This window comes from Antechinus flavipes, chromosome 5 (assembly GCF_016432865.1).
Source record: "Antechinus flavipes isolate AdamAnt ecotype Samford, QLD, Australia chromosome 5, AdamAnt_v2, whole genome shotgun sequence".
NCBI classification, from domain to species: domain Eukaryota; kingdom Metazoa; phylum Chordata; class Mammalia; order Dasyuromorphia; family Dasyuridae; genus Antechinus; species Antechinus flavipes.
This window is the reverse complement of record NC_067402.1, coordinates 208,341,050-208,367,894: the sequence shown is the minus strand read 5'-3', so window position 1 is coordinate 208,367,894 and position 26,845 is coordinate 208,341,050. Positions and strand designations below refer to the sequence as shown.

Genomic DNA, 26,845 nt, shown 5'->3' with positions numbered 1-26,845 from the left:
TAAGGAGTACCAGGAATGGAGGAAACTAGAGATTCACCAGAATATTTGTGTGCTATCTAGATGTCAATTCTAACTTCAATTCCTTTTGAGGAATGCTTAAAGTGATTATTCATATCTCTTGTAAATCTTTTACATCTTCTGTTTCTAGTAGGGTGAAATAGAAATTATCCTTTATTCATAAATAAAAAGGAACAGGCCGTCAAAGAACAAAGCACAGTACTACTATAAGATACTTATGTGGGGAATTCTAGGGGGAAGAGATTTCCTCTTTGTAAAGGAAGGAAACAAACAAATATTTATTAAGTGCTTTTTACACATCAGGAACTGTTCACTTTACAAATATCATCTTACTTGATTTTCAAAGGAATCTGGAAGGTTAGTGGTATTATTGTATAAATAGATAAGGAAATTAAGGCAGACAGATTTAAGTGATTTGCCCAGTATTACACGTCTAGTTATGTATCTAAAACTGGATTTCAACTCTTGAAACACACACACACACACACACTAGCTCTATACACACATGTGGGTATTTTTCTCTCTTTCTCCCCCTCTTCTTCTCCCTCTCCCAACAACCAAAACATTCAGAGCTCATCATTAAAGATACATGTATATAATATGATAAGGGAAGGGGGGAATCTAAGAATCTTTTTTTTTTAAGTAAGTTTTATTGATGACTTGTCATTATATTACAGTTGTTCTGTAAGAAAAAAAAAAAAAAACCCTCTCCCTGACTATATTTGACCCTTGTAATACAAAGAAAAACTATTAAATAAAATCATAAGACATAGTGACCATATTTGACAGTGTTTATATAAGCTGGTGCCATAGGTGCCTTCTCTTTCTCAGTGATAAACATATAATAAATATTACATATGTGTGTATAAATGTGATCCTATGTATGTTAATGTGAAATATAATAAATATTAAATATATATGTTAAAATTAGCAATTAATTAACAGAAATCCCCTATTTCTTTGTATTTTTTAATTTGTTTGCTTTTTTCTGTACATTAATAATAAGTGCTTGGGACAGGCGTATTTACCACTATACATTGTTGCTGAGTCATTTTCAATCACATCCAACTCTTCATGATCCCATTTGGGGTTTTTTTTTGTTTGTTTGTTTTTTTTGGTAAAGATTCTAGAACTCATTTTTATAGAGAATGAAATTGAGGCAAACAGGTTAAGTCACTTGTTACTGTTACAGTTATACAGTTAACATATATACAGTATACATACATATATACAGTATACAATTAAGTGACTTGTATAGGATCACACAGCTAGTAAACATGTGAGGTCAGATTTGAACTCAGGAAGATGAGTCTTTTTGACGCCAAGCCTGTTACTGTACCACCTCCTACCATTATACACATTGTATATATATTTGTTTATATTTTTATATTTGTTCTATATATACTTTTTTTTTTTTTTGCACTGAGTCCATTGCAATTGGGGTTAAGTGACTTGCCCAGGCTCACACAGCTAGGACGTGTTAAGTGTCTGAGACCAGATTTGAACTCTAGTCCTCCTGACTTAAGGACTAGTGCTCTATCCACTGCTCTATCTAGCTGCCCCTACATATACTTCTATATGTACTATATATATTTCTCTTTAGAATACATAGAATGCCTTACAAGTAGGAATTGCTAAATTCTTTTATTTGCATATCCCACATTTAGCAGAGTGCCAGGCACATAGTAGTCACTAAATAAATACTTATTGGTTGATTTTTTTTTTGCAAGGCAGCATTTGAATACAAGTCTTCCCGACTCTGATACTGATTTCTAACCGCTACCACATGTTGCCTTTTGTACACATTATTATATGAAATAAGTTAAATTGTTTGATATTTGCTAAGACAAGAACAAATTCTCCTTTTTTGTTGTAGTGGTTAGATTCCAATTCTGGAGTGTTCAGGATCTGACCCTCGGTTATTCCCAAGAGTAAAATGTCATATAGTCAACATACTGTTTTTATTCATATTAAGACATTCAGTTAATGAAATAATACAATCCGGGCAAGCACCAAATGGGGATTACTGTGAGCTACTGAGGTCCAACCGCACATACCATATATCCCACCAAGGAATGACCCAGAAGAGTTTGTCATTACAACGAAAATCAACAAGCAATTTATTCTGATCAGGGTGGGATTTTTTGATATTTGAAGCATTATGTTAATTTTCATAATGAAGCAGTTTGAATGTTACATTTATCAACAGGTTAATAATTTAAGATTTGTACATTTTCTTTGTAATTACACCCAGTTTTTTTTTTCTTTTCTTATATTATTTAGGAGAAAACTCCACAGGATAACAAAAATTGGAAGATGTTTTTCTCAGAACTTGAAGTTTTGAATATGTGAGTATATTTTCCATCTTTAATTCCTCCAATTTCTATTCCCTTGCTGTTAAAAATATTTAAAATATCGTTAGTGTTAGAGTGTGCTCCATAAGGTAATTTTTAAAATGGACAATTTATGTTACTAATACAAACATATTTTAATTAGGGCATTAGATCTTCACAATAGGGCAAGCAGCTAGGTGGTATCATAGTACACTAAGTGCTGGGTTTGGAGTCAAGAATATTGGAATTCAAATTCAGCTTCAGACAAATTCCAGTGACTTCATTTTTATATAAAAACAGTTATATATTTGTGTAGGTTATCATCTTTTATGTATAGGTAATATTTTAATAAATTTTCAAAACACATGCAAAAATAGTTTTCAACATTCACTTTTGCAAAACCTTGTGTTCCAAATCTCCCTCCCTTTCCTCCACTCCCCTCTCCTAGATAACAAAGTAGTCCAATATAGGTTAAACATGTACAATTCTTCTAAACATGTTTCCACATTTATCATGTTGCACAAGAAAGATCAGATCAAAAAGGAAAAAAATGAGAAAGGAAAAAAAAGCAAGCAAATAACAACAAAAAAGGTGAAAATGGTATGTTGTGATCCACATTCAGTCTCCATCTCTCTGGATGCAGATGCCTCTCTTCATCACAAATATATTGGAATTGGTCTGAATCACCTCATTGTTTTAGAGAGCTATGTCCATTAGAGTTGATCACATAATCTTGTTGTTTCTATATAATGTTTTCTTAGTTCTACTCACTTACTTAGTATCAGTTCATGTAAGTCTCTTCAGTACTTTCTGAAATCATCCTGCTGATCGTTTGTTATAAGCAGTACTATTCCATAACACTCATATAACCATAATTTATTCAGCCATTCCCCAACTGATAGGCATCCACTCAGTTTCCAATTCCTTGCCACTATAAAAAGGACTTCCACAAACATTTTTATACATATGGGTCCTTTTTCCTTTTTCATGATATCTTTGGGATATAGAGCCAGTAGAAACACTGCTGGATCAAAAGGTATGCACAGTTTTATAGCCCTTTGGGCATAGTTCCAAATTGCTCTCCAGAATGATTGAATCAGTTCACAACTCCAACAATATATTAGGGTCCTAATTTTCCCATATTCCCTCCAACATTTATTATTATGTTTTCCTGTCATTTTAGCCAATCTGAGAGATGTGTAGTGATATCTTAGAGTTGTCTTAATTTGCATTTCTCTAATCAATAGTGATTGAGTGCATTTTTATATGATTAGATATAGATTTAATTTCTTCTTCTGAAAATTATCTTTTCATATCCTTTGACCATTTATCAATCAGAGAATGGCTTGTATTTTTACAAATTTGAATCAATTCTCTATATATTTTAGAAATAAAGTCTTAGGGGCAGGTAAGTGATGCAGTGGATAGAGTACCAGCCCTGAACTAAGGAGGACCTGAGTTCAAATCTGGCCTCAGACACTTAACTCTTCCTAGCTGTGTGACCCAGGGCAAGTCACTTAACCCCAATTGTCTCAAAAAGAAAGAAAGGAAGGAAAAAAGAAAAACAGAAAGGAAGAAAGAATGCCTTTATCAGAGCCCTAGAATATAATTTTTCCCCAGTCTTCTCCTTCCATTCTAATCTTGGCTGCATTGATTTTGTTTGTACAAAACTTTTTAAATTTAATGTAATCAAAATTATCCATTTTGCATTTTATAATACTCTCTTTTTCTTTGGCCATAATTCCTTCCTTCTCTACAGATCTGAGAGATGGACTATTCCTTGTTCTCCTAATTTGCTTATAATATCACTCTTTATGTCTAAATCATGAACCTATTTTGAACTTGGTATGCCTAGTTTCTGTCATATTATTTTCCAATTTTCCTAGCATTTTTTGTCATTTTTATTATATAGCTCATGAGCACTTGATAATCTTTCAATTGTTTAGATCTAACTTTATTTGTATGAAAAGTGTTTTTATAATTGTGCACTTACAGTTCCTTTCTCAGGTATTTTTAGAACCAACAAGTAGTAAGGACAAAAAACTTAGTCTTACCTCTTATCTTTAGCCTCATGATCAACAATCAAAATACCAAGAATTCATCATTTGAGATTCATGTGTATGTTAGAATAAGGAAGGAAAAAATTTAAGAATTATTATTTTGTTGTTGTTGTTGTTGTTGAGGCAATTGGGGTTAAGTGACTTGCCCATACAGCTAAGACTTGTTAAGTGTCTGAGGCCATATTTGAACTCAGATCTTCATGACTTCAGGACTAGAGCTCTATCTACTGGGCCACTTAGCTGCCCCAAAAATTATTTTTTAAAAATAAACTTCTTTGTTGTCTTTTGTCATTATATTACAGTTATTTGGGAGAAAAAAAATAATTATCCCTAAACACATTGATCCCTTCCCCTTGTAATACCATCCCCCCATACAAAATCACATGATACAATGATCAAATCAGATAACCTTTTGCCCTAATCATATTCTGCTTTTCTGTGGGAAGAAAAAGGAAGGAATTTTTCTTCATTGTCTGTTCCCTAAGACCACACCTACAATTTTAATGATTAGGGTTTTTTTTTTCCTTCTTTTCAAAATGTGTTATCCCATCATATTTCAATTCTTTCCTTCTACTCTCTTGCCTATATAAATCCTACCTGTCCTTCAAAATCTAGGTGGAATTCTGGTTTTTCATTTATTCCTTTGTTTGTAGCAGGGTTTAGGATTAATCTTCACATAAAGCATAGGTGGTATGGTTATCTATCTCTCTATTTGCTATTGCTTACTTCTTAATTCTAGAAGCATAGTTCCACCATTCAGTACTCTCAGAAAGGAAGCCAAAGTTTTTATTAGTTTTTGTTTTAAATGAATTCTCTTTATAATGTCTGTTCACAAGATACAAAACAATTTTTTTTAAAGAAAGAAGTTCTCTTTAACCTCCTTATCTTTGTATCTTTTTAGTCATGACAGTTAATGTAGAATGACAGTTAAAATGCCACTTTCTCAAGATTATATTCCTTCTTTGAATAATTAAATTGCAGAATCAGATCTTTTCACTTAAGGGGAAAACAATTAGCTATTCTGAATTTCTTTATAGTTCATCTGTTATTGTAATCATTTGTTTCTAAGTATGATGCTATGTCTTCAGTAAAGCTGTTGTAGCTATGATTGAAAAATATTTAAGCTTCACTAGCACATGCACATACAATTTTCAGGAATCTTACATTTCATAGTAGGGCTCAAGGTTCTATCTGGTAATGACATTTGTGAGTCAGACTTAGCTAATTTGTCTAAACAAAGAGATGACTATTCTGCACAGCAAAAGTATAAACAGGACATTGCTACTTTGCATTATAGCTTCTGAATTACAATGTCTAGAACATGCATGTATATGGACATATATATTCAGACGTATATTTGCATAGTTATTGTTATCTACATATTTTAGTATGTGCTCACATATATGAGGCAACATGACACAATGGAAAAAGCATTGAATGTAGGGTCCAACATCATGGATTCAAATCTTGGTTGAGTCTCTTAGTATCTGTGTGACCCTGAATAAATAATTTTTATTTTTTATTTATTTTGTTAAACATTTCCTAATTACATTTTAACCTGGTTCTGGGTAGCATTCAGGGCTGAATTTTCCTCTCCTCTAGAAGATCATGAGGAATTTATCATCAAGACATGAAGGGTAGTGGGAGTAATGATATAATCATGAAAGTTATGTCCAATTTTCCTTAATATACATTTTATTTTTCCCCCGGTTACATGTTAAAACAATTTTTAACATTTTTTAAAAGTTTTGAGTTCTAAATTTTATCCCACCCTCTCTTTTTCCCTTCCCCCTCTTTGAGGTGGTAAACAATCATATGTGACCTTGAATAAATTACCTTAATAGGCCTGTTTCCTCATCTGCAAAATAAAGAAAATGGACCATTTTATATTAAAATACAATATGATCCACTTCTAAGCATATAATCATGGCAATAAATCATTCTCATTCATTCCAAATGGATCATGTAGGTTAATTGAAAAATGGGCAAACATTTATTAAATGCCTACTGTTTGCTAGGCACTGAGATAAATAAAAGCATCTCTTCTCTTAAGGCACTTAATATAGATTTCTATACGATACTATATATTATGATTATATTATTATTAATGTACAATACTACATGTTACAAAAATATAGACAGAGTAATTGCAAAATAAATATAAGATTATTTGGGAATAGAGAGGATTAGGAAAAATCTTAATACAGAGGTGATATCTGAGCTTTGTCTTTTAGGATACATGTTATTTTAAAAAATGGAAATAAGATTTGGGAGAAGGCATGGGAAGCTAGAACAAAGACATATAGCTATGAGTTGGAGTGACATATGAGAATCAGCAAGAAGTTCAATTTGGCTGAACCATGAATGCAAGAAGGGAAGCAACAGATAATGAGATAGTTGATTAGTTGTAGAGATCTTTAAATGCCAAACTGATTTTCTTATATGGAAATAAGAGAGGTATGAAGAGATTAGTTTTTGTCCTTTTTGCAGAAGTGAGAGAATATAGGTATGAAAAATTGCTCATTATCTTAGATATTTTTGTATTTGTTAGTTTTGCTGACCTATGTTTGTTCCTCATTTTTATTCTTTATTAGAGATATGTAATATCTTATAATAGAAGAGGTTAGGAGGATTATATTTTTTTAATTTAATTTTATTTAATAATAACTTTATATTGACAGAATCCATGCCAGGGTAATTTTTTACAACATTATCCCTTGCACTCGTTTATGTTTCGATTTTTCCCCTCCCTCCACCCCCTCCCCAAGATGGCAAGCAGTCCTATATATGTTAGATATGTTGCAGTATATTCTAGATACAATATATGTTTGCAGAACCGAACAGTTCTCTTGTTGCATAGGGAGAATTGGATTCAGAAGGTAAAAATAACTCAGGAAGAAAATCAAAAATGCAAATAGTTCATATTCGTTTCCCAGTGTTCTTTCTTTGGGTGTAGCTGTTTCTGTCCATCATTTATCCATTGAAACTCAGTTAGGTCTCTTTGTCAAAGAAATCCACTTCCATCAGAATACATCCTCATACAATATCGTTGTCGAAGTGTATAATGATCTCCTAGTTCTGCTCATTTCACTTAGCATCAGTTCATGTAGATCTCTCCAAGCCTCTCTGTATTCATCCTGCTGGTCATTCCTTACAGAGCAATAATATTCCATAACATTCATATACCACAATTTACCCAGCCATTCTCCAATTGATGGGCATCCATTCATTTTAGGAGGATTATATTAGAAAATGTAGGTGATATAATAACAGAAAGAGTCAGGATGGCTTAGAATCAGGAAGACATCTTCATGAGTTAAAATCCATCAACAGCACTTATTAGCTGTGTGATTTTGAGTAAATCACCTAACCCCTTTTCCTTCAGGTCCTCATCTATAAATAAGCTGGAAGAGAAAATGGCAAACCACTCTACTATCTTTGCCAAGAAAACTCCAAAATGGTATCACAGTTCTTCAGACATGACTGAACAACACTAACAAAAGATGTCCAAAAATTTTTTTTAAGACAGAAATGCTTTCCTACTGTTCTGTGGTGCAATGAACTATAGCTACACCTGACTTGGCAATTATCAAGATAATATTATTTTCACCCTTATAAACATAAGTATAGGATACAGAGTTAAGAGAAGCCTTCAGCATCAACAATAGTCCAACTCTCTAATTTTACAGATAAGACCAGGAAATTTACCACTAGTGGTATTTCACTATGAATTTCAGTGCACATCCAAATTTCCACTATGCCTCCAGAGAGGTACTTTATTTACTCCATGTCCTCATTTTTCATCTTTTTCTGAAAGTCTTTTAAGAACCTGGATTGTTACGCTTCTGAGTAGGCACAAGGACAAAATGCTGCAAAATGTAATCAACACCACATAGCAACATTAACTCTGTGATTTACATTGATAGAAACCATTTTTTAAGCATCAAACTTTACTAGGCATGTGCATATTCACTTATATTTTCAATATCTCTCCAATTTGATAAATCTTCTCTCTTACAGAGTTCTGCACCATTCAAATGAAATTAAGAGTGGAAATATGCTGATTTAAGCTGCATTATGTTTGAATTATGTCTTATATAAAGGGAATGCATAATATAGTTACAGTGTATCCCAAACTACTGAGAGATGCATAATCTGCTCATTGATTCATAAAAAGTTCTCTAGAGAGAATCATAAGCCTGAAGAAACCATAATTTCTTAAATTCTCTTTTACATTTTGAATATCTTATTTACTTGAAAAATGTCTACTATCATAATCATCGAAATCTCCCAACTGAATCTGTAACATTTGATGGAAGAGTGCTCCAGATTGTATTTTTAAAAAGTAGTTTGCTCAGTATATGTACGCTGTTTTCACACTGTATGTCTGAATGTAGCACCATATTCTATTAGTGAAATGAAAAATGCTATATTATGAAAGAATGCAAGGTAATTTCCCAGTAGATAAGTATATGGTCAGATAGTTCTCAAAAAATTTTGGAACTCTTAACAATTTCATGAAAAAATGTTTCGTCACCAATTATAAAAGAATAAATCAAATCAATTTTGAGGTTTTATGTTACATTCTAAAAGTTGACAAAGATGAAAAAAGTGGAAATAGTCCATGCTGGAGGAGTTGTAAAAGATGGGAAAAATAATGCATTGTCGGTGGAACTGTGAATTGGTCCAATCATTCTCAGAATTTATGTAAAGAAGATGTCTAAAATTTACATACCTGTGGCTAAATGAATTGTAGTGCATAAATATAATGAAATATTACAGTGATGGAAGAAATTATATATGTGTGATATATATAGACATATACAGAATAATGGGAAAACATATGAACTAATACAAAATGAAGTAAACAGAACCAGGAAAACAATATACCCAGTGACTAAAACAATATATACAGATAAAACAAAAACTGAATGCAATAAAATCACAACTAACCTTGACCTCAAAAAGAGATATAAGAAGCTTTCTCTCTATTTTCTTTGCCGAGATGGGAGACTGTAAGTTTAGAACATTAAATATAATATCATACTTTTTAAATGTGTTAATTAGTTTTGTTTAACTGAATTTCCCCCTCCCTGATCCTCTGGTTTTAAATCTTGCCCACTCTATGTGCTATGAAGCTATCTTTCCATTTATTTCTTACTTTAGAATTATTCTTTTTGTTGAGATAAAAGTAATATTTATTTCTTCCAAAGTCATGTTTCATGTAGATTGAATAATTCTTTGGATTACATCTCTTTTCTTTTAAGGGTTCAACATCCAAACATCCTGGAACTGGTTGCTTATTTTATGGAGGCTGAGAGGTTTTGCCTTGTTTACCCATACATGAGCAATGGATCGCTTTTTGATAGGTTGCAATGTATAGTAAGTCCTTTTCATTATTCAATTTTCTGACTTACAAGGATTTTAAAATTTCTAAGAGAAGTAGGAAATCCTCCCTCAGTTTATATGAGAGGATACCTGAGAATTTGTTAATCTCTGTATGGAGGCAGAGTGCTTCTCCAGACATTTTGTGTGTCTCTGGATAGTCAATGAACATTTATTAAGTGCTTACTATGTACAGACACTTTGACAAGCACAGTAGGTAAAAGAAAGGCAAAAACATATTTTCATATATATGAACATATATATATATGAAAAAACATATATATATATATGAAAATATGGGAAAAGTGACTATGTACAAATAAGAAGCATGTAAACATTGTCAGTCAATCAACAAGCATTTATTAAATACCTACTATGTACCAGGCACTATGCTAAGTACTGTGGATATAAAGAATGGTAAAAGACAGTTCCCTCTCAAGGGGCTCACAGTCTAATGGGGAAGAGAACATGTAAACAACTATAGGCAAACAAGACATATATATGGAATAAACTGGAAATAATCAACAGAGGAAGGACACCAGCATTAAGAGAAATCAAGAGAGGCTTTTTTCTTGTAGTTGGAATTTTAACTGGAATCCAAAGAAATCAAGAGGCTTAAATGAAGATGGAGAGAATTCTAGGACAGAATTGTCCCCCTAAAGTTCAATTTAGTCTTTGCTCTTTAATTATTCCAGACCCCAGATTATCAATACAAACTATAGAGATAAGTGCTAGATTTGTGACCTTATAGGCATAGGAGACTCCCAAGTTTGGAAACTCTCTCTACCTATTCAGTTTGGCAACTTCTCTGCAATTCTTCATCTTAGTGAGCTGCCTAGAGCCCTGAAAAGTTAAATTATTTGTGTAGAGTCATATAGTCCATATATGTCAGAGACAGGATTTGAATGCAGGTAGTCTTAGCTTGGAGGCCAGTTCTCTATGCACTCTGCCTTGCTTCCCTTTGACACAGACAATTTTGTGGATATTTTTCTTGTCATCATCATATTGTTGCTGTTGCTGAATAGTATTAAACTCTTGGTAACCATATGGACTGTAGCACACCAGACTTATCCATGGAATTTTCCTGGCAAAAATACTGGTGAGATTTGCCATTTCCTTCTCCAGTGGATTATTTTTTCTCAGGACTCTCCATTATGATCTGTCTCTCTTGAGCAACACTCTACAGCAAAGCTCATAGTTCCCACAAGTTCCTCCACCATGACAAGGTCAGTCACTCAACTAGCATTTATTAAATACCTATTATGTACCAGGCACCACGCTAAGCACTAGGATACAAAGAAAGGCGAAAAACAGTTCTCAAAGAGCTCAGGCTCATGAGAGAGAAAATTGTAAACAAGACATAAACAGAATAAAATATAGGTTTCCCCTCCACCCCACCCCACCCCCCCGCAAAAAAAAAAAAGAAAGAAAGGAAGAAAGAAAAATAAAGTTTAAAAAAAGTATGCTTCAATCTGAATTCAAACACAGTTTTTTTCTTTAGGTACGGATAGCATTTTTCATTGTAAGTTTTTCTGTCTTGGATCATTGTATTGCTGAAAATAGCAGCATTCACAAGTGATCATTCCATAATATTCCTATTACTTTGTACATAGCACATTTCACTTTGCATGAGTTCATAGAGGACTTCTCAGGTTTTTCTGAAGCATCCTGCTCATCATCTCTCATAGAACAATAATATTCCATAATAATCTTATACCACAATTTATTCAGCCATTCTCCAATTGATGGGCATCCACTCAATTTATAATTATTTGCTCTGAGAAAAGAGCTACTATAAATGTTTTTATACATATAGGTCCTTCTCCTTTTTTTTTTTTTTTAACCCTTTTGGGATACATGCCTAGTAGTGATAGTGTTAGATCACAGAGTATGCATGATTTTATAGTCCTTTGGGCATAGATCCTATCTTTTGATCATTATCAATTGGGGAATAGCTCTTTTTTTTTTTTTTAATTTGGTTTAGTTCCATATACATTTGAGAAATGAAGCCTTCATCAGAGAAACTTGCCTTCAAAATTCTTTTCACAATTACTGTTTCTAACTATTTCCCACCCATTATTTATTCTATTCTCTCTTTCTTCTTTCACTCTATCCCTTCTCAAAAGTGTTTTGCTTCTGACTATCCCCTCCCCCAATATGCCCTCTCTTTTATCATTTCCTCCTATTCCCCTCCTACTTTCCTACAGGATAAGATAGATTTCTATACCTGTATTTAGTATATATATATATATATATATATATATATATATATATATAAAGATATGAAGGAGTGGGAAAGGTATCTTGGAGAAAGTGGAACTTTAACTGAGACTTTAAAGAAGCCATAGAAAGAGAAAGCAGCTGTGAGGAGGAAGAGTATCAGCTTGGAGTCAGGATATGGAGTATCTGTGATAGGAATAGCAAGGATATTAGTGTTTCTGGATCCCATCATTTGTGAAGGGGAGTTAAGGGTAAGAACACTGGAAGGGACCAGGTTGTGAAAGATTTTAAAAATCAAACAGAAAATTTTATATGGAATCCTGCTCTTCACGAGGAATTGCTATTTATTGAATAGAAGAGTGGTGCAATCCAATGAGTATTTTAGGGAGATAATGATGGCTATTTATTAAGCATAATGTTACATATCACTTTAATATATGATTTTACAACTTTATAATAATATGACAAATTATAATATAAAATATAATATTGTATAACAAAACATTTTGTATTATACATGGGTGACATGACAGAGCACTAGGATTAGAGTCAGGAAGACCTAAATTCAAGATCAGCCTTAGTCACTTACTTGTTGTGTTAATCTGGGTAAATCATTTAATCCTTTTTGCTTCAGTTTCCTCAACTGTAAAATTAAGAATATAATAGCATCTACCTCCCAGGGTTATCATGAGGATCAGATGAGATAATCATTGAAAAACACATAGTTACTTGCACATAGTAAGCTTACATAAATGCTCATTGTTGTTACTAAAATAAAAATATTTAATAGAAATAAAATTGAAGAACAAAATAGAGAGATTATTCCAGTGTCTTATCCACTGCGCCACCTAGCTGGCACTCTAATATATTAGGTACTAAAAAATGAAACTAGCAAATTGGGAAACAAAAAAAAAAAATTCAATTCTACAGTCAAATCTCAGTTATTAGTGTTTCCTATACATAAGTATTAAAATTCCTTATTTCTTACTCATGATATTCAAGGGCCTTAGGTCAGCCAATCATGGTTTGTTCAAGAAATGTCAAATAGTTCTAATAATAGCTTACATAAAACCTAGTGAGATAAATCTTGCTTCTGAATATAACTATATGTGTGTGTGTGTGTGTATATACACACACACATATGTAAATATACATATATGATATTTAATTTATCACATAGCAGAGAGAATAGAGATCACTTAAATAGGAGTAAGCATAACATATCAGAAAATAAGTGTTTCAGATTAATTTAAAGTGAAGTCAGATGAAGGAAAATTTTATTTTAGCTTAAGCTAGAATGAAAGCTTCTTGAAGACAGGAACTTTTCCACTTTGGGCCTAATATCTTTAATGGCTACAATAGTGCCTGGCACAAAGTAGGTACTTAATAGATTATTGTTGAATTGAATTTATGGATCATTCTTATTTAAGATCTCAATAAAGGAAAGCCAAGCTAAAAACAAGCAGTTGTTGAGTCGTTTCAGTGTGTCCATTAGGAGTTTTCTTGGCACAGATAATGGAGTAATTTGCCATTTCCTTTTTCTGAGTCATTTTATAGATTGGGAAACTGAGGCAAATATTATTAAATGACTTGCCCAGTAAATGTTTGAGGCTAGATTATAACTCAGATCTTTGTGACTACCTAGTGCCCCCCAAAAACCCTGAGGCCATGTTATATGAGAGTATATTGAAGAAACTAAGAATATTAGAGAAGAGATGACTCAGAAAGTATATAATAATTATCTTCCTGTACTTGATAGATTGTCACAGAGAAGAGAGATTTGAAGGTTTTTTTTTTTTTTTTAATCTGGACCTATTGAGCAGAACCAGGAATAACAGGTGGATTTTGTGAAGAGATGAAATTAGATCTGATGTCAGAAAAAATTTCCTAACAATTAGAAATGTTCAAAAATGGACAGCTAGGTAGCACCATAATGCATATAATGCCAGAACTGGAATCAGGATGACTTATCTTCTGAATTCAAATTTGGCCTCAGACATTTACTAGCTGTGTGATCCTGAGTAAGTTGCTCAACCATTTGCCTCAGTTCCCTCATCTGTCAAATGAATTAGAGAAGGAAATGGCAAACCATTCTCAGATCTTTGCTTAAAAAAATTCCAAATAGAGTAAAAAAAAGAATTAGACGTGATTGAGCAACAAAAGAGTGGAATGGGTTGCTTTAAGTTTATTAATTCATTCTAGCCAGCATTTATTAGATGATATAATATGCTGATAGTTTTCCACCCACTGGAGGTCCTTAAGCAGAGGCTAAATGACTATTTGTTAGGTATATGCTATAGAAGAAATTCCTTTGAGATATGAATTAGACTAAATGACCACTAAAGTCCCTACCAACTGTAAGTTCAGTGAATCTGACTCTATAGTATGGTAAAGACAAATAGAATTGGTTTTCAAATATGTAACATGAGTTTGTCAAGATAAATCAAAAATCATATATGTATATACACGTGTGTATATCTACACACACATATATGTGTAATAAGCAGCAAAATTTATCTTACTAAGTTTTATATAAGCTATTATTAGAAACATTTGACATTTCTTGAACAAGCCATGATCTGATTGACCTAGGGCCCTTGAGCATAATGAGTAAGAAATAAGGAATTTCAATACTCATATAGGAAACACTAATAATTAAGATTACTGAATCACTGAAATATTGAATCAATAATTGAATTGAGAATAGAATTGAATTTTACTATAGAATTCAATTTTTTTTGTCTACCAATTTGCTTCCATTATTATAATCTCAATTTTAGTACCTAATATACTAGGGTGGCAGCTAGTTGGTACAGTGAATGAAGCATTATATGTGTAATCATGAAGACTCATCTTCATGAATTCAAAAACAGCTTCAGATACTTATTGCATGATCCAAGATATGTACCTTAACCTTGTTTATCTCAGTTCTTCATCTGTAAAATGAACCGGAGAAGGAAATGGCAAACTATTCCAGTATCTTTGCCAAAAGACCCCAATGGCTTCATGAAGTGTTGGACCTGAATAAAACAAAATTAACAATAATAAATATACTAGATGTTTCCATTAGCACTGAACTTCAACCAAACTAACTACAATTCTCTTTTTAGGAAAATACTTTTCCACTTTCTTGGCAACTTCGACTCAGTATATTGATAGGAATAGCCAGAGCCATTCAATATTTACACAGTGCTAAACCATGCTCTGTCATCTGTGGCAACATAACAAGGTAAATCTCACAAACATCCTTAATTAATCCCTTATGGAATACAGAAATGCCTTCTTATTTTCATTATCAAAGGTAAGTAAAAATTATGACTTATTTAAGGAGGGGAACATGGACTGACTGCAATCTGCGTCACTGGAGAGATCCCCAGTCCATGAAAATATCAAAGTAGTTTTCTTGGCATAGATAATAAAACCAAAAATAGTCTAGTATGATTTGAGACTTTGGTGTAATGAAAGTGTATTTGATGAAGATTCAGAAGACCTGGATTCAATTCTATGTTCTTTTTTTGCAACCATAATCTAGTGACTTTACCTGTGAGCTTCAGTTTCCTCATCTATAAAATGAGAGCCTTAAACTAGATGAACTCACAGGTCTTTTCTAGCTCCTAACTTATGAGTTAATTAAAATCTTCTCTAATCATTTATTCTGTACTTTTTCCAAGTTAAATGCTTCTCTCAAGTTTTGTGATTCAGTCATTTCAATTGTGTCCTACTCTTTGTGGCCTTATGTAGGGTTTTGTGGGCAAAAATACTGGAGTTATTGGCCGTTTCCTTGTCCAGCTCATTTTATGGATGAGGAACTGAGACAAACGGGGTTAAATCACCTGCTCAGGGTCACACAGTTAGTAAATGTCTGAGGCCAGATTTGAACTCAGAAAGATGGTCTTCCTAACTTCAGGCCCAGTACGCTATCCATTGTGCCTCTTAACTGTCCTTATATAGTTAATATTTATATAGAGCATTTTTGAGGTCTTTAGAGCTACTAAGTTTCATGTTACTGAATGAGAATTTTTATTGCTCTTTTTTCATATTATTATAAGAACCTTTTTCTCTTTATTCTGTGACATGTGAATTATGTTCCCTGGGCTACTTTCCAACTCTCCCACATACTCCAAAGTTTGCCTTGAATTTTCAGGGAGTTCTTATTGGCTATATTGCTACTATTTAGTTATTATATATACATCATGAGCCCCTGCTGATGTTCTTCACATTAACAGTCAGCCATGTGATGCAATTTGCTCTTAGAAAAGATGTTTATTAAGATAGCATAGTAAATAAAAATAAAAAATAGTGATGATAGCCATAAATCTTTGTTCTCACAAATCAAGGACATAAACTCCTACAAATCCACATAGTGTCTATGGGAAAGTGGGCTCAAAATTAGGGTATGATGATAGCAAAGCACACATTTAGGATACATGTGTGGTAATGACAATTTATCATTTTTAATACTATACTGCCTGGAAGTCCTTTCTCCATAGAGTTCTCAGGCAGCTTTCTTTGGATATAGCATCTTTGCTGGGTATGTTGCTTAGATGGATTCCTAAAGATTACTCCTTGATTCCTGTTTGCCAGGGACTCTCTTCTGAGCCCATAACCAGCTCTTTTTTTTTTTTTCTAATTTTGCTGCCAGAGATCTAATCCCTTAAAGCTGCTGCCTCCCTCAAATAACTTTGATTCTTCATTGACATATTTCAAGAATGGGGGTCTGCTCCCTTGCCAGGTGCAGCTCCATTATGCTTTGTCTGGCCTCGTTACAAACCATGAATTTTCACACTTTTAGCTTGAGATGTCCCCTACCGAATGAGTAATTTTATTTCAAATCCACATGGCCAAGGGAAGGGAGGGGAGAGGAGAGAAACATCCTTTGCTACCCTCTGATATAAATGCATAGGTCTCCTCCACAGCTGTGCGACCTTTTTAAACCCTTCTAAAGTTTAGCTATTTAAGACCCTCTAAAGCCATGTCCAATTTTTATTTGTCTAAGAAAGCTGCTTCCTTTAATTGCATCAGAGAAAAGAGTTCACTCTTCATAAATAAATTACCCAGATGTAGTTAAAAAAATTTTTACAGTAGTTTAATACCTTGTTAATACAATAAAACCTCATCAATAAATTCTGTGGTGGGGATAGGAGAGGTACACCACTTACCGCCTTAAAACTCTTCTCCCAATTAAACATCTTCTGACTCTAGAATCCAGCATGATACTTTTAAGCAAGGCTCATATTTGAAGAAAATCCAGAAATTAGCATTTTCCCCCAAGAATTCAGGCACATTATAGCTGGTAGGCTCAGATATTACATTCACTTTCCAAAGTCATGATTATACAATTTTAACAAACAAGACATCATTTTAAAAGTGCTTTATTAGTTGGACCTGATAGCAATCCTGTGAAATAAATTAGTATTCATTGCTCTTTTTTCTACTGAGGATTAAGGAAAGGTTAAGCGATTAACCCTAAGGCATCACAGCAAGACAGAAGCAAAGCTGGAATTAAAATTCATAGCCCCTGTGCCTGCAGTCTCTTGCTGCTCCCACTGAACATGCTGCTCTGAGACTTTTCATATTAAGTTGTATAAACCTCACAGCATCCTTGGCAGTTCATTTAGTGAGAAATCAAAAAGAGAGATGGAAAGGCTTCCTCCTTTTTCTCTTGCAATGTGAATTCAGGTACATGGTTGATTTGCTATAGTAAGTTTGTACCAAGTGAATGAATCCTATCTTGGTAGTAGATCTTTTATCAGTCCCACAATTGGTAACTGTGCTTTTGATGAACAGTAGGGAAGACTGCAGGAAAGGGTTGAAACTTGTTTCCCGTAATCTCCCCAAGGACTTGTGAAAGTCTTTTGATGCATTTTTGAGCTTTTGTTTGCTCCTGCTAGTGATTTAAAAAAGAGAGGGGGTGAGTGATGTAATGGGACTTTTTGTCTCCCTAATCTTTCCTGGGCTAGAATCTCAACCCCTTCTGGCCTTTGGGAGGGGCCCCACCCTCCTGTTTATGGGGAAAACTCCTAAATGGCAATCCCCCACCAACAATCCAATTGGAGATCTTGACCTGAGGCATAATCACCACCTTTATTGAGTTGAAAATTAGTTCCTAAAATTGCTCCCTGGCTCCGGGCCACAAAAAAAAAAAAAAAACCCAATATAACCAAAAACCTGTAAACCCATCTTTGCTAAAGATCCTAACAGGATTTTGCCCACTGATGAAGATATTTCTTCTCATTGTAATAAAACCATTTTTGCCACAAATCTCACCTTTCTGGATTGTGAATTCTTTCACAATGTCTGCACTGACTAGGGGATCTCTTGCTCTCACCTCAAAAGGGGGACATCAGAATCCTATTTAGTTTTGGAAGACATCCATTTGGTACTTGGTCACATGGTGGCAGTGGTAAGCCTTTAATTTTCTTTTTTGTTCATTTTAATTTTTTATTCTGAACTTAACAAATACAAAATAAAATAGACATTTTCATGTATATAGTAGAATAGAAAAAAATTACATTAAACTGCAGATCCCTATTATTTATAACTTCCTTTTCTTTTTAAATTCTAATAAATTCAACATGTAACTTTCACTTAATAGTATTTTTTTTTTTTCCAATTTCATATAAAGTTAGTTTTTCATATTCATTTTTGTAAGATTTTGAGTTCCAAGTTTTTTTCTCCCTTTCTTTCTCCCTTCCCTCCTCCCTCCCCAAGATAGACTATACATGTGCCATAATTTTTAACATATTTTCATTTTAGTCATATTTTGAAAGAAAAATCAGGACAAAAGGGGAAAACTAAAGGAAAAAACCCACAAAAAAATGAGAATAGTATGCTTTGATCTGCATTCAGACTTCATAGTTCTTTGTCTGATTGTGAGTGCTTTTTCCATTATGTTTATTGGAACTGTCTTGGATCACTATACTCCTAAGAAGAGCTGAGTTTATCAAAGTTGATCATCACAAAATCTTACTGGTACTGTGTGCAATGTTGTCTTGGTTCTGCTCGCTTCATTCAGCCTCAATGCGTCTAAGTCTTTCCAAGCTTTTCTGAAATCAGCCTGCTCATCATTTCTTAGAAAACAATAATATTCCATTACATTCATAGAACATAACTTATTCACCAATTGATGGGCATCTACTCAATTTCCAATTCCTTGCCACCATAAAAAGAGCTGCCATACAATTCCATAGGCTTGTAATGGAAAGAACCATCCACACCCAGAGAGAGAACTATGGAGACTAAATGTAGATCAAAGCATAGTATTTTTTCCTATGTTGTTTCTTTGCTTGTTTTATTTCTCATTTTGATCTGATTTTTCTTGTGCAACATGACAAATGTGAAATCATTACACATTTAACCTATATGGATTACTTGCTATCTAAGGGAGAGAAGAATGGAGAGAGAGGGGGAAAAATATGGAACCCCAGGTTTTGTAAGGGTGAATGTTGAAAACTATCTTTGCATGTATTTTGAAAAATAAAAAGCTTTTATTTAAAAAAAAAAGTTGCTACAAACATTTTTGCACATGTGGGTCCTTTTCCTTTTTTTACATGAACTTTCAAAGGAGGAAGGGGAAAGAATAAACATTTGTTAAGGACCTATTAGGTACCAAGCACTATGCTAAGCATTTTATAAATATTATCTCATTTGTTCCTCACAACAACCCTGCAAGGCAGACAGAGCTGAAGTGACTTTTCCACCTTTACAAGTCTAGGAAGTGTCTCAAGTCAGTAAGTAAGATTAAGTAAGACTAAGAATACTCAAGTCTGCCTAAGTACAGGCTCAGCACTGTACTGTGCTGCCTCTTCTTTTAAAGTTGTCCTGTGTACTTTTTTTGAGGAATTGAAGTTAAGTGACTTATCCAGGATCACAGCTAATAAGTGTCTGAGCCAGATTGGAACTCAGGTCCTTTTGATTTCAGAACCAATGCTCTCTCTACTGTGCTACCTAGCTGTCCCTTGTCCTATACATTTGTGATTATTTTTAAATTTTCCTCCTATTTTCTTTTATACATTAAAAAAAGGATGCTTCAATGATCCTCTTTTTTCCTTTTATCTTTTTTCCCATGTATCTGGCTTACTTCTCTCTTCCTTCCCTTACAAAAAGCTACTCTTCATCTCTATCATGACCTCCAATACCTTGGCCTGTCAGTTCTTCCCTACACTAGCCACTCTTTTTTTCTATCTTAACTCCTTGATGAACCAATTCAATTCTAAACTGTCCTTTTCTCCCGAGTCCCTAGCTCTGGTATCACCTCACCAATTACAATCAGGCCTCAATCCTGATCAACCTCACCATTCGTTACCTTCACACCTACAGATCTGCTGCTGAATAAAGGAGGAGAAAATCACACAACTGTTTTGACTGAATCCATTACAAATATATGGTACACAGCCTTCACTGGATCCTCACTGTTGCTAGGCAATTCTGCAATACTTCCCTTATTAACTGACTCTTCCAGACCTTTTTGTTCTTCCTTAATGCCTTTTCCCCACTCTCAGTTGATAGCCTTCTTTCATATTTTACAGAAAAAAAATTGAATGGGCAGCTAGATGCGCAGTGGATAGAGCACCAGCCCTGAAGTCAGGAGGATCAAATTTGACCTCAGACACTTAACACTTCCTAGCTTGTGACCTGGGCAAGTCACTTAACCCCAATTACATCATCAACAACAACAAAAAAATTGTCACCATTTGCTATGAACTTCCTCTTCCCTCTTCCTCATCTCTCAGATTCCTTTTGCCACTTCTCCTCTTCCTTCTGTTTCCCATGAAATGACTTTACTCTTTACCAAGGCTAACTCCCTCTAATTGTTCAATTGATACTATTCTATCCCATCTCCTCTAACAGAGTGATCCCTCAGTTGTCTCTGTTGTTCCATTTATTTTCAATCTTTTACTCCCTGCTGCCTACAAATATGCTCATGCTTCCTTTGTCCTGATCTCGCTTCATCCTTCCATCCCTACTATCATCCTGTATCTCTTCTGCCCTTTGTAACTAAAATTGGAAGGGCTATCTACAAAACATATGTCTACTTTTTCCTTGCCCACTCTTTTCTTAACCCCTTACAATCTGGTTTATGACTTTATCATTCTATGAAACAGCTCTTTCCAAAATGATTAATGATCTCTTAGTTGATAAATCCAATGGCCTTTCTTCAATTCTCATTTTCCTTGACTTCTTTGCAATGTCTGACACTGTTTATCACTCTGTCCTTGATGGCCTCTCTCCTGATTTTCCTTCCAACTCTCTGATGACTCCTTCTCATCTTTTTTGCTGGATCTTCCTCCAGACCACACGAGTCTCCAATCTGACATCTCCAACTGCCTTTCCGATATCTTGAACTGGATGTTGAGCAAACATATTGAACATGTTCAAAACAGAATTCATCTTGACCCTTAAATCTCCCACCATCACCCACTACCTCTCCTATTGTTGTAGAAGGTAATACCAATTTCCTAGTCCCTTAGGCTCCCAACCTTTCTGCCATCCTTGCCTTTTCACTCTTTTTCATTCCCCATATCCAATCTATTGCCAAAGTGTGTTGATTTTACCTTTGCAACATCTCTTGTAGATTTCACTTCATTAGCATCTTTTGACTATATTCTCTTTTTTCTCCTCTGACATTGTCACTATCTTGGACCAAGTCCTCATCTCTCATAAGCTCCTTGAGGACAGGAACTGTTTTTTGTTTATTTTTGCATTCAAGTACTTAGCACAGTGTTTAGTGCATAGAACATGTCTTAATAAGTAAAACACCGATTGATGCACAAGTTCAGCCATTCCCCAATTGAAGAATATACTTTCATTATCTCTAATTCTTACTAAAAATAAAAAGCTAGTAGATCAATGTTATTTTTTTATTAAAGCTTTTTTTATTTTCAAAACATATGCATGGATAATTTTTCAATATTGACCCTTGCAAAACCTTGTATTCCAAACTTTCTCCTCCTTTCCTCTACCTCCTCCCCTAGATGGCAAGTAATGCAATATATGTTAAACATGTCAAAAATATGTGTTAAATACAATATATTTATACATATTTATACAATTATCATGCTATCCAAGAAAAATCAAATAAAAAAGGAAAAGAAATGAGAAAGAAAACAAAATGCAAGCAAACAACCACAAAAAGAGTGAAAATGCTATGTTGTGAGCCCCACTCAGTTCCCACAGTCCTTTCTCTGGATCTAGATGGCTCTCTTAATCACAAACAGATCAATTTCTGGAAAAAAAAAAGATTTTTAAAGGGAGATGAAAAGGGGTAAGGCAAAGGATTGTGTTTACAATTCTCTCAACGTAGATTCTGATTATAGACTTATTATTTTGGTATTTTGGGCCTCCTAGGATGCCCTAGCCTCCAACTCGCCTTATTTTAATTCATTTCAGTTCCACAAACTTTTGTTAAGTTTGTACTGGGTAATGTAGTACACGGCTAGCTTGGGGATAGAGAGACAAAACCACAAACTCACAAACTAACCAGACCTTGAAGCAATTTATATTCTACTAGAAAGACCAAGCAAGGACAAATTCTCAGAGACGAGATTCAGGCAGCTCCCACATAAGCAGAAGTGCTAGAAAGATGAGTAGAAAAGCCCCAACAGTTTTCTTGTCTTTCCCTGACTTCAACAATTAGCTTGAGCCTAGGAAGCATATTCTTTTTCCTCACATTTCACTTAACAATTATGAGGGAGGGTTTGTTGGGAGGAAACTGCATTATGGCACCAGTATTATTATAGCACACCCTTTTAGTTCTCCATTGTTAGTAGTCAAGATTGAGTGTTTGGCAGTGATCACCGGCTAAATGCCTGTCTGAGTTTATCTACTGAATGAGAGCTAGTATAGTAGTTCTACTGTAGAATTAGGTTTGAAAATATATAATAGATTGTTCCAAAAGAGCTGTGGCTTATTTTAAAATATATTTTCATAATCTTTTTTTCTTAATAAATGAATTGGGACCAAATGTATCTTGAGAGTATCCTTGTGTCATCTTCTCTGGTCACTTTGTGAGCACTTGCCCTATGTGAGTTCTCCATGAAATAGTCTTTTTGGCAAGCATACATTTGGCACTCAAACAATGCGGCCAGTCCAACGCAGTTGTGCTCTTTATATTAGAGTTAGAATGCTCAGGAGTTTAGTTCAAGAAAGGACCTCACTGGTCTGATATTTTATCTTGCCAAGTGATCTTCAAAATCTTCCTAACAAGATTTTTTTTAATCCAGTCAAAATTGGATTAAAAAAGAACAAAAAATCTCATAAGCATCTATCAGATCTTTATTGGTCACTTTTCTTTTTAAGAAAGAATTTGTGTTAATATGATATCACATAAATATCAGATTTTATTTCCCTCTAAAAAGATGGCAAAAGAGAGCAGGAAGTAGCTTTAATTCCTAAATATTTGAGTTTGATTCAGGATATTAAATTATTCATACAATCCTGAACTGGTTTAAAAATCATGTAGGAGGCAATGTGAAACACAAAGCCTATTGTGAGAAAAATTATTCTTATCATTAACAGGAATTAATGAATTCCTACATTAGGACCAATGGACAGCTAGTTGGTACAGTGGATAGAGCACAATAAAATAAGGAAGATCTGAATTCAAATTCAGTCTCAGATACTTATTAACTGTGATCCTGGAAAAGTCACTTAACCCTGTTTGCCTCAGTTGTCTCATCTGTAAAGTGAGAAGGAAATGACACATCATTCTAGTATACTTACCAAAAATTTCAAAGAGGTTTCATAAAGAGTCAAACATAATCGAATACTTGTATGGGCCAAGGGGAGAAATAGCTATGCACTACATCACACTACTAGTATATTGATTAAAATGTATTGAGGGGAATACAGAATGCAGGTAGATGGTATAACAGGATGAAGAGCTAAAGTTAAGAGTCCAAAAAACATGAGTTTGAATCCTACCTCATACACTTACTCATTATATAATCCTGGGGAAATTACTTCACTTTTCTCATATCATTTGTTTCCCTATAAAATGAGAATAACAGCTACTGTGTAAGGCTCTTGTGAACAGCAAATGTGATTTTTAAAAACATATGAAGTACCTTACAGACTTTAAAGTTCTATAAAAAATATAATTATGTTACAAAAGAATCATCAGAATCACAGAGGGAAATTAATCTGGGAAGTCTTCCTGGAGGAGTTAAGCTTTGAGCAACCTTTTAAGAGATAATGTCACAAAATGGATGATTTGAAAAGAGGGGCAACATCATTGTATTAAGTACTAGGAAATGGAAAAAAGAACTTGACAAAATGTGGGTGAAAAAAAGCAAGAAGATTTGATTGGTTTGAGAGGAGGAATCAGAGCATAAAAAGAGATGAGATTAGAGTACAGTATGTGAGTGAATTGATGGAGAGATGGAACTGAATAATTCAAATTCTATATTATAAGCAACTGAAAATCACTCAAACTATTTGGGGGGGATGGGAAGGCACTGATATCACTGAAAATAGTATTTGAGGAATATATATACACATATACATGTTTGTATATTATCTGTGTATTTGTGTATCTATATATTGTGTATATATAAATATGTACACATATATACACATATATATTTATATATACTACATATTATGTACTACCTACTACTATATATACACATATGTATATAATATACTATATACACACACAGATTGTTCTTTTTCATTCTCAAAGAGGATCACAATAACTCACTACGTTAGATTCAAGTGTGTCCAATCATGGCTGATTGGATCAATCTGATCTTAGAATATTCTACCACAGATCAGACACAAATTGTCCATGTGCACATTTGGGGTGAATTCTCTAAATCTGCACAGTTATCTGTGAACAAAAAATCATGCACTTCAGCTTATAGCCTTTTCATTGCCTTGCTATACAAATACACAATACACATATGCAAATGCACTCACTGTACATATGGATGCAGCTAGGTAACTCTGGCTACAGTACTGAGCCTGGAATCAGGAATACCTGAATTCAAGTCTAGTCTCAAACATTAGCTAGTTGTATGATCTTGTTGGACAAGTCACTTCATCTCTACCTTAATGTACTAGAAGAAATGACAAAGCTTTCTTGTATTCCCTGCTAAGAAAACACCATGGATAGTGTTTGTGGGCTATGATCCATAGAGTCATAAAGAGTTGGACATAACTGATCAATTAAACAGAAATAAAATACTATATTATGCTAATATGTATATATGTAAACACACACATATATAGTATGTGAGATATCACATTTAAAAATATATACATATATAAATATAATATGTGAGATATAGATATCTATTTAATTATCTTTTTATCTATATATCTGTTATGTGCGAATTAAATATTGTGTATGAATAATGGTGAACATTGCACAAAGATAGACCTGAGTTAGATATAAGGAAAATCATCACTAAAAGTGGAATGCCCTCATGAGGGAGACAGTGAATTTCCCCTCATTTGAGATCTTCAAATAAAGACTGAATGATCCTTAGGAGATGATGTTGCAGAAAGGATGCTTGGTCATGGATGGATTGGATGAGATGATCTCCAAGTTCCCTTCCATCTCTGGAATTCTATACTTTTACTGGATAAATTAGAACAGGGAGACACAAAGACTCTTAGCTGATCCCCAAGCTTCAGGAAAAATTTTTTATTGTTAAATCATTTCAGTTTTATCCAATTCTTCGCAACCCCATTTGGGGTTTTATTGACAAAGATACTGGAGTGATTTGCCATTTCCTTTTCCAGCTCATTTTACAAATGAGGAAACTGGGTGAGAGCACTTTTACAAGTCAAGATCTGCGCTATCCAATGGTGATGGCGGCACTGCCCTACCTGGATGGGAGATCTGGGCAATGTACCTCTATAGACTTAGATGGGATATTCAAAGATCCTGATGATTCTACCATAACAGTAGGCATTTGATTATAGGTAACTTTAAAATAGCTTAAACTATTACTTTAAAAAAGCAGTTAGATGACACAGTGGATAGAGCATGGGTCCTCGAGTCAGGAGGATCAGCCTAAGACATTTTCTAGCTGTGTGACCCTGGAAAAATCACCTCCATTACTTCCCAAAAATAAATAAACCCAACTATAATTAAAAGTGAATAGCATGGAATTAAATCAAAGAATGAACACTCTCATTACCATGATTCTGTCCCCAGAAACTGAATACTGTAAGTCTGCCCTCCATCTATTATCCCTCTACCTTCAACATGGAAACAAAGAAAAGAGGTATTTTCACTCATGCACAGATAGATGACAGAATTTCACCCTCACAATTAGCTCCGTTGGGTGACTTCCTTTCTCCCTCTCATGTCTTCTCTCTCTTATGGCTTCTAAACAAGGCTCTCCAAGCTAGAGAAAAGGAAAATGGAACAACTAGCCTAAGTCTCAGTGTCTTGGAAGTGAGACATCTTGGATCAAGAACAGTGCTAGTGATGAGTTTGATTGCTCTGAGGAACTGGAGGGAAGAAAACCTCCTGCTGCTACTTCTCCTGAAGAGCTTTAGCAATATTTGCAAATATATCCTATTTTCTTCTTTTCTCTCTCTCTTTTCATGCTCACCCATCTTTGTTTCTTACCTTGTGAAGCCTCCATTGGCATTTTTATACAGACATATAGAGCAAGATGGATAATGTTATCACCTGTTGGATTCACACAGTCTTCTGGAGGATGTAGCTATCATAGAACATGATATTCTTGTTCCCTGGAAGTGATTCTCCTTAAACTAGGAGTTTTTTTTAAACTTATTTTGTGTCATGATGAAGCTTAACATATCAGGTGAAATCTATAGATATAAACTCTCTTAGAATAATGATTTTAAATG

The 26,845-nt window shown here is 34.1% G+C and overlaps 1 protein-coding gene across 1 annotated transcript in view; it reads left to right on the top strand.

Moving 5' to 3' along the window:
* IRAK3 (interleukin 1 receptor associated kinase 3) overlaps nt 1–26,845 on the top strand; it is an 88,430-nt gene that overhangs the window by 43,518 nt on the left and 18,067 nt on the right. Inside the window, 3 exon segments of the mRNA XM_052001768.1 lie at nt 2,302–2,366; nt 9,679–9,793; nt 15,127–15,245. Coding sequence (XP_051857728.1) covers nt 2,302–2,366; nt 9,679–9,793; nt 15,127–15,245 — 299 coding nt within the window.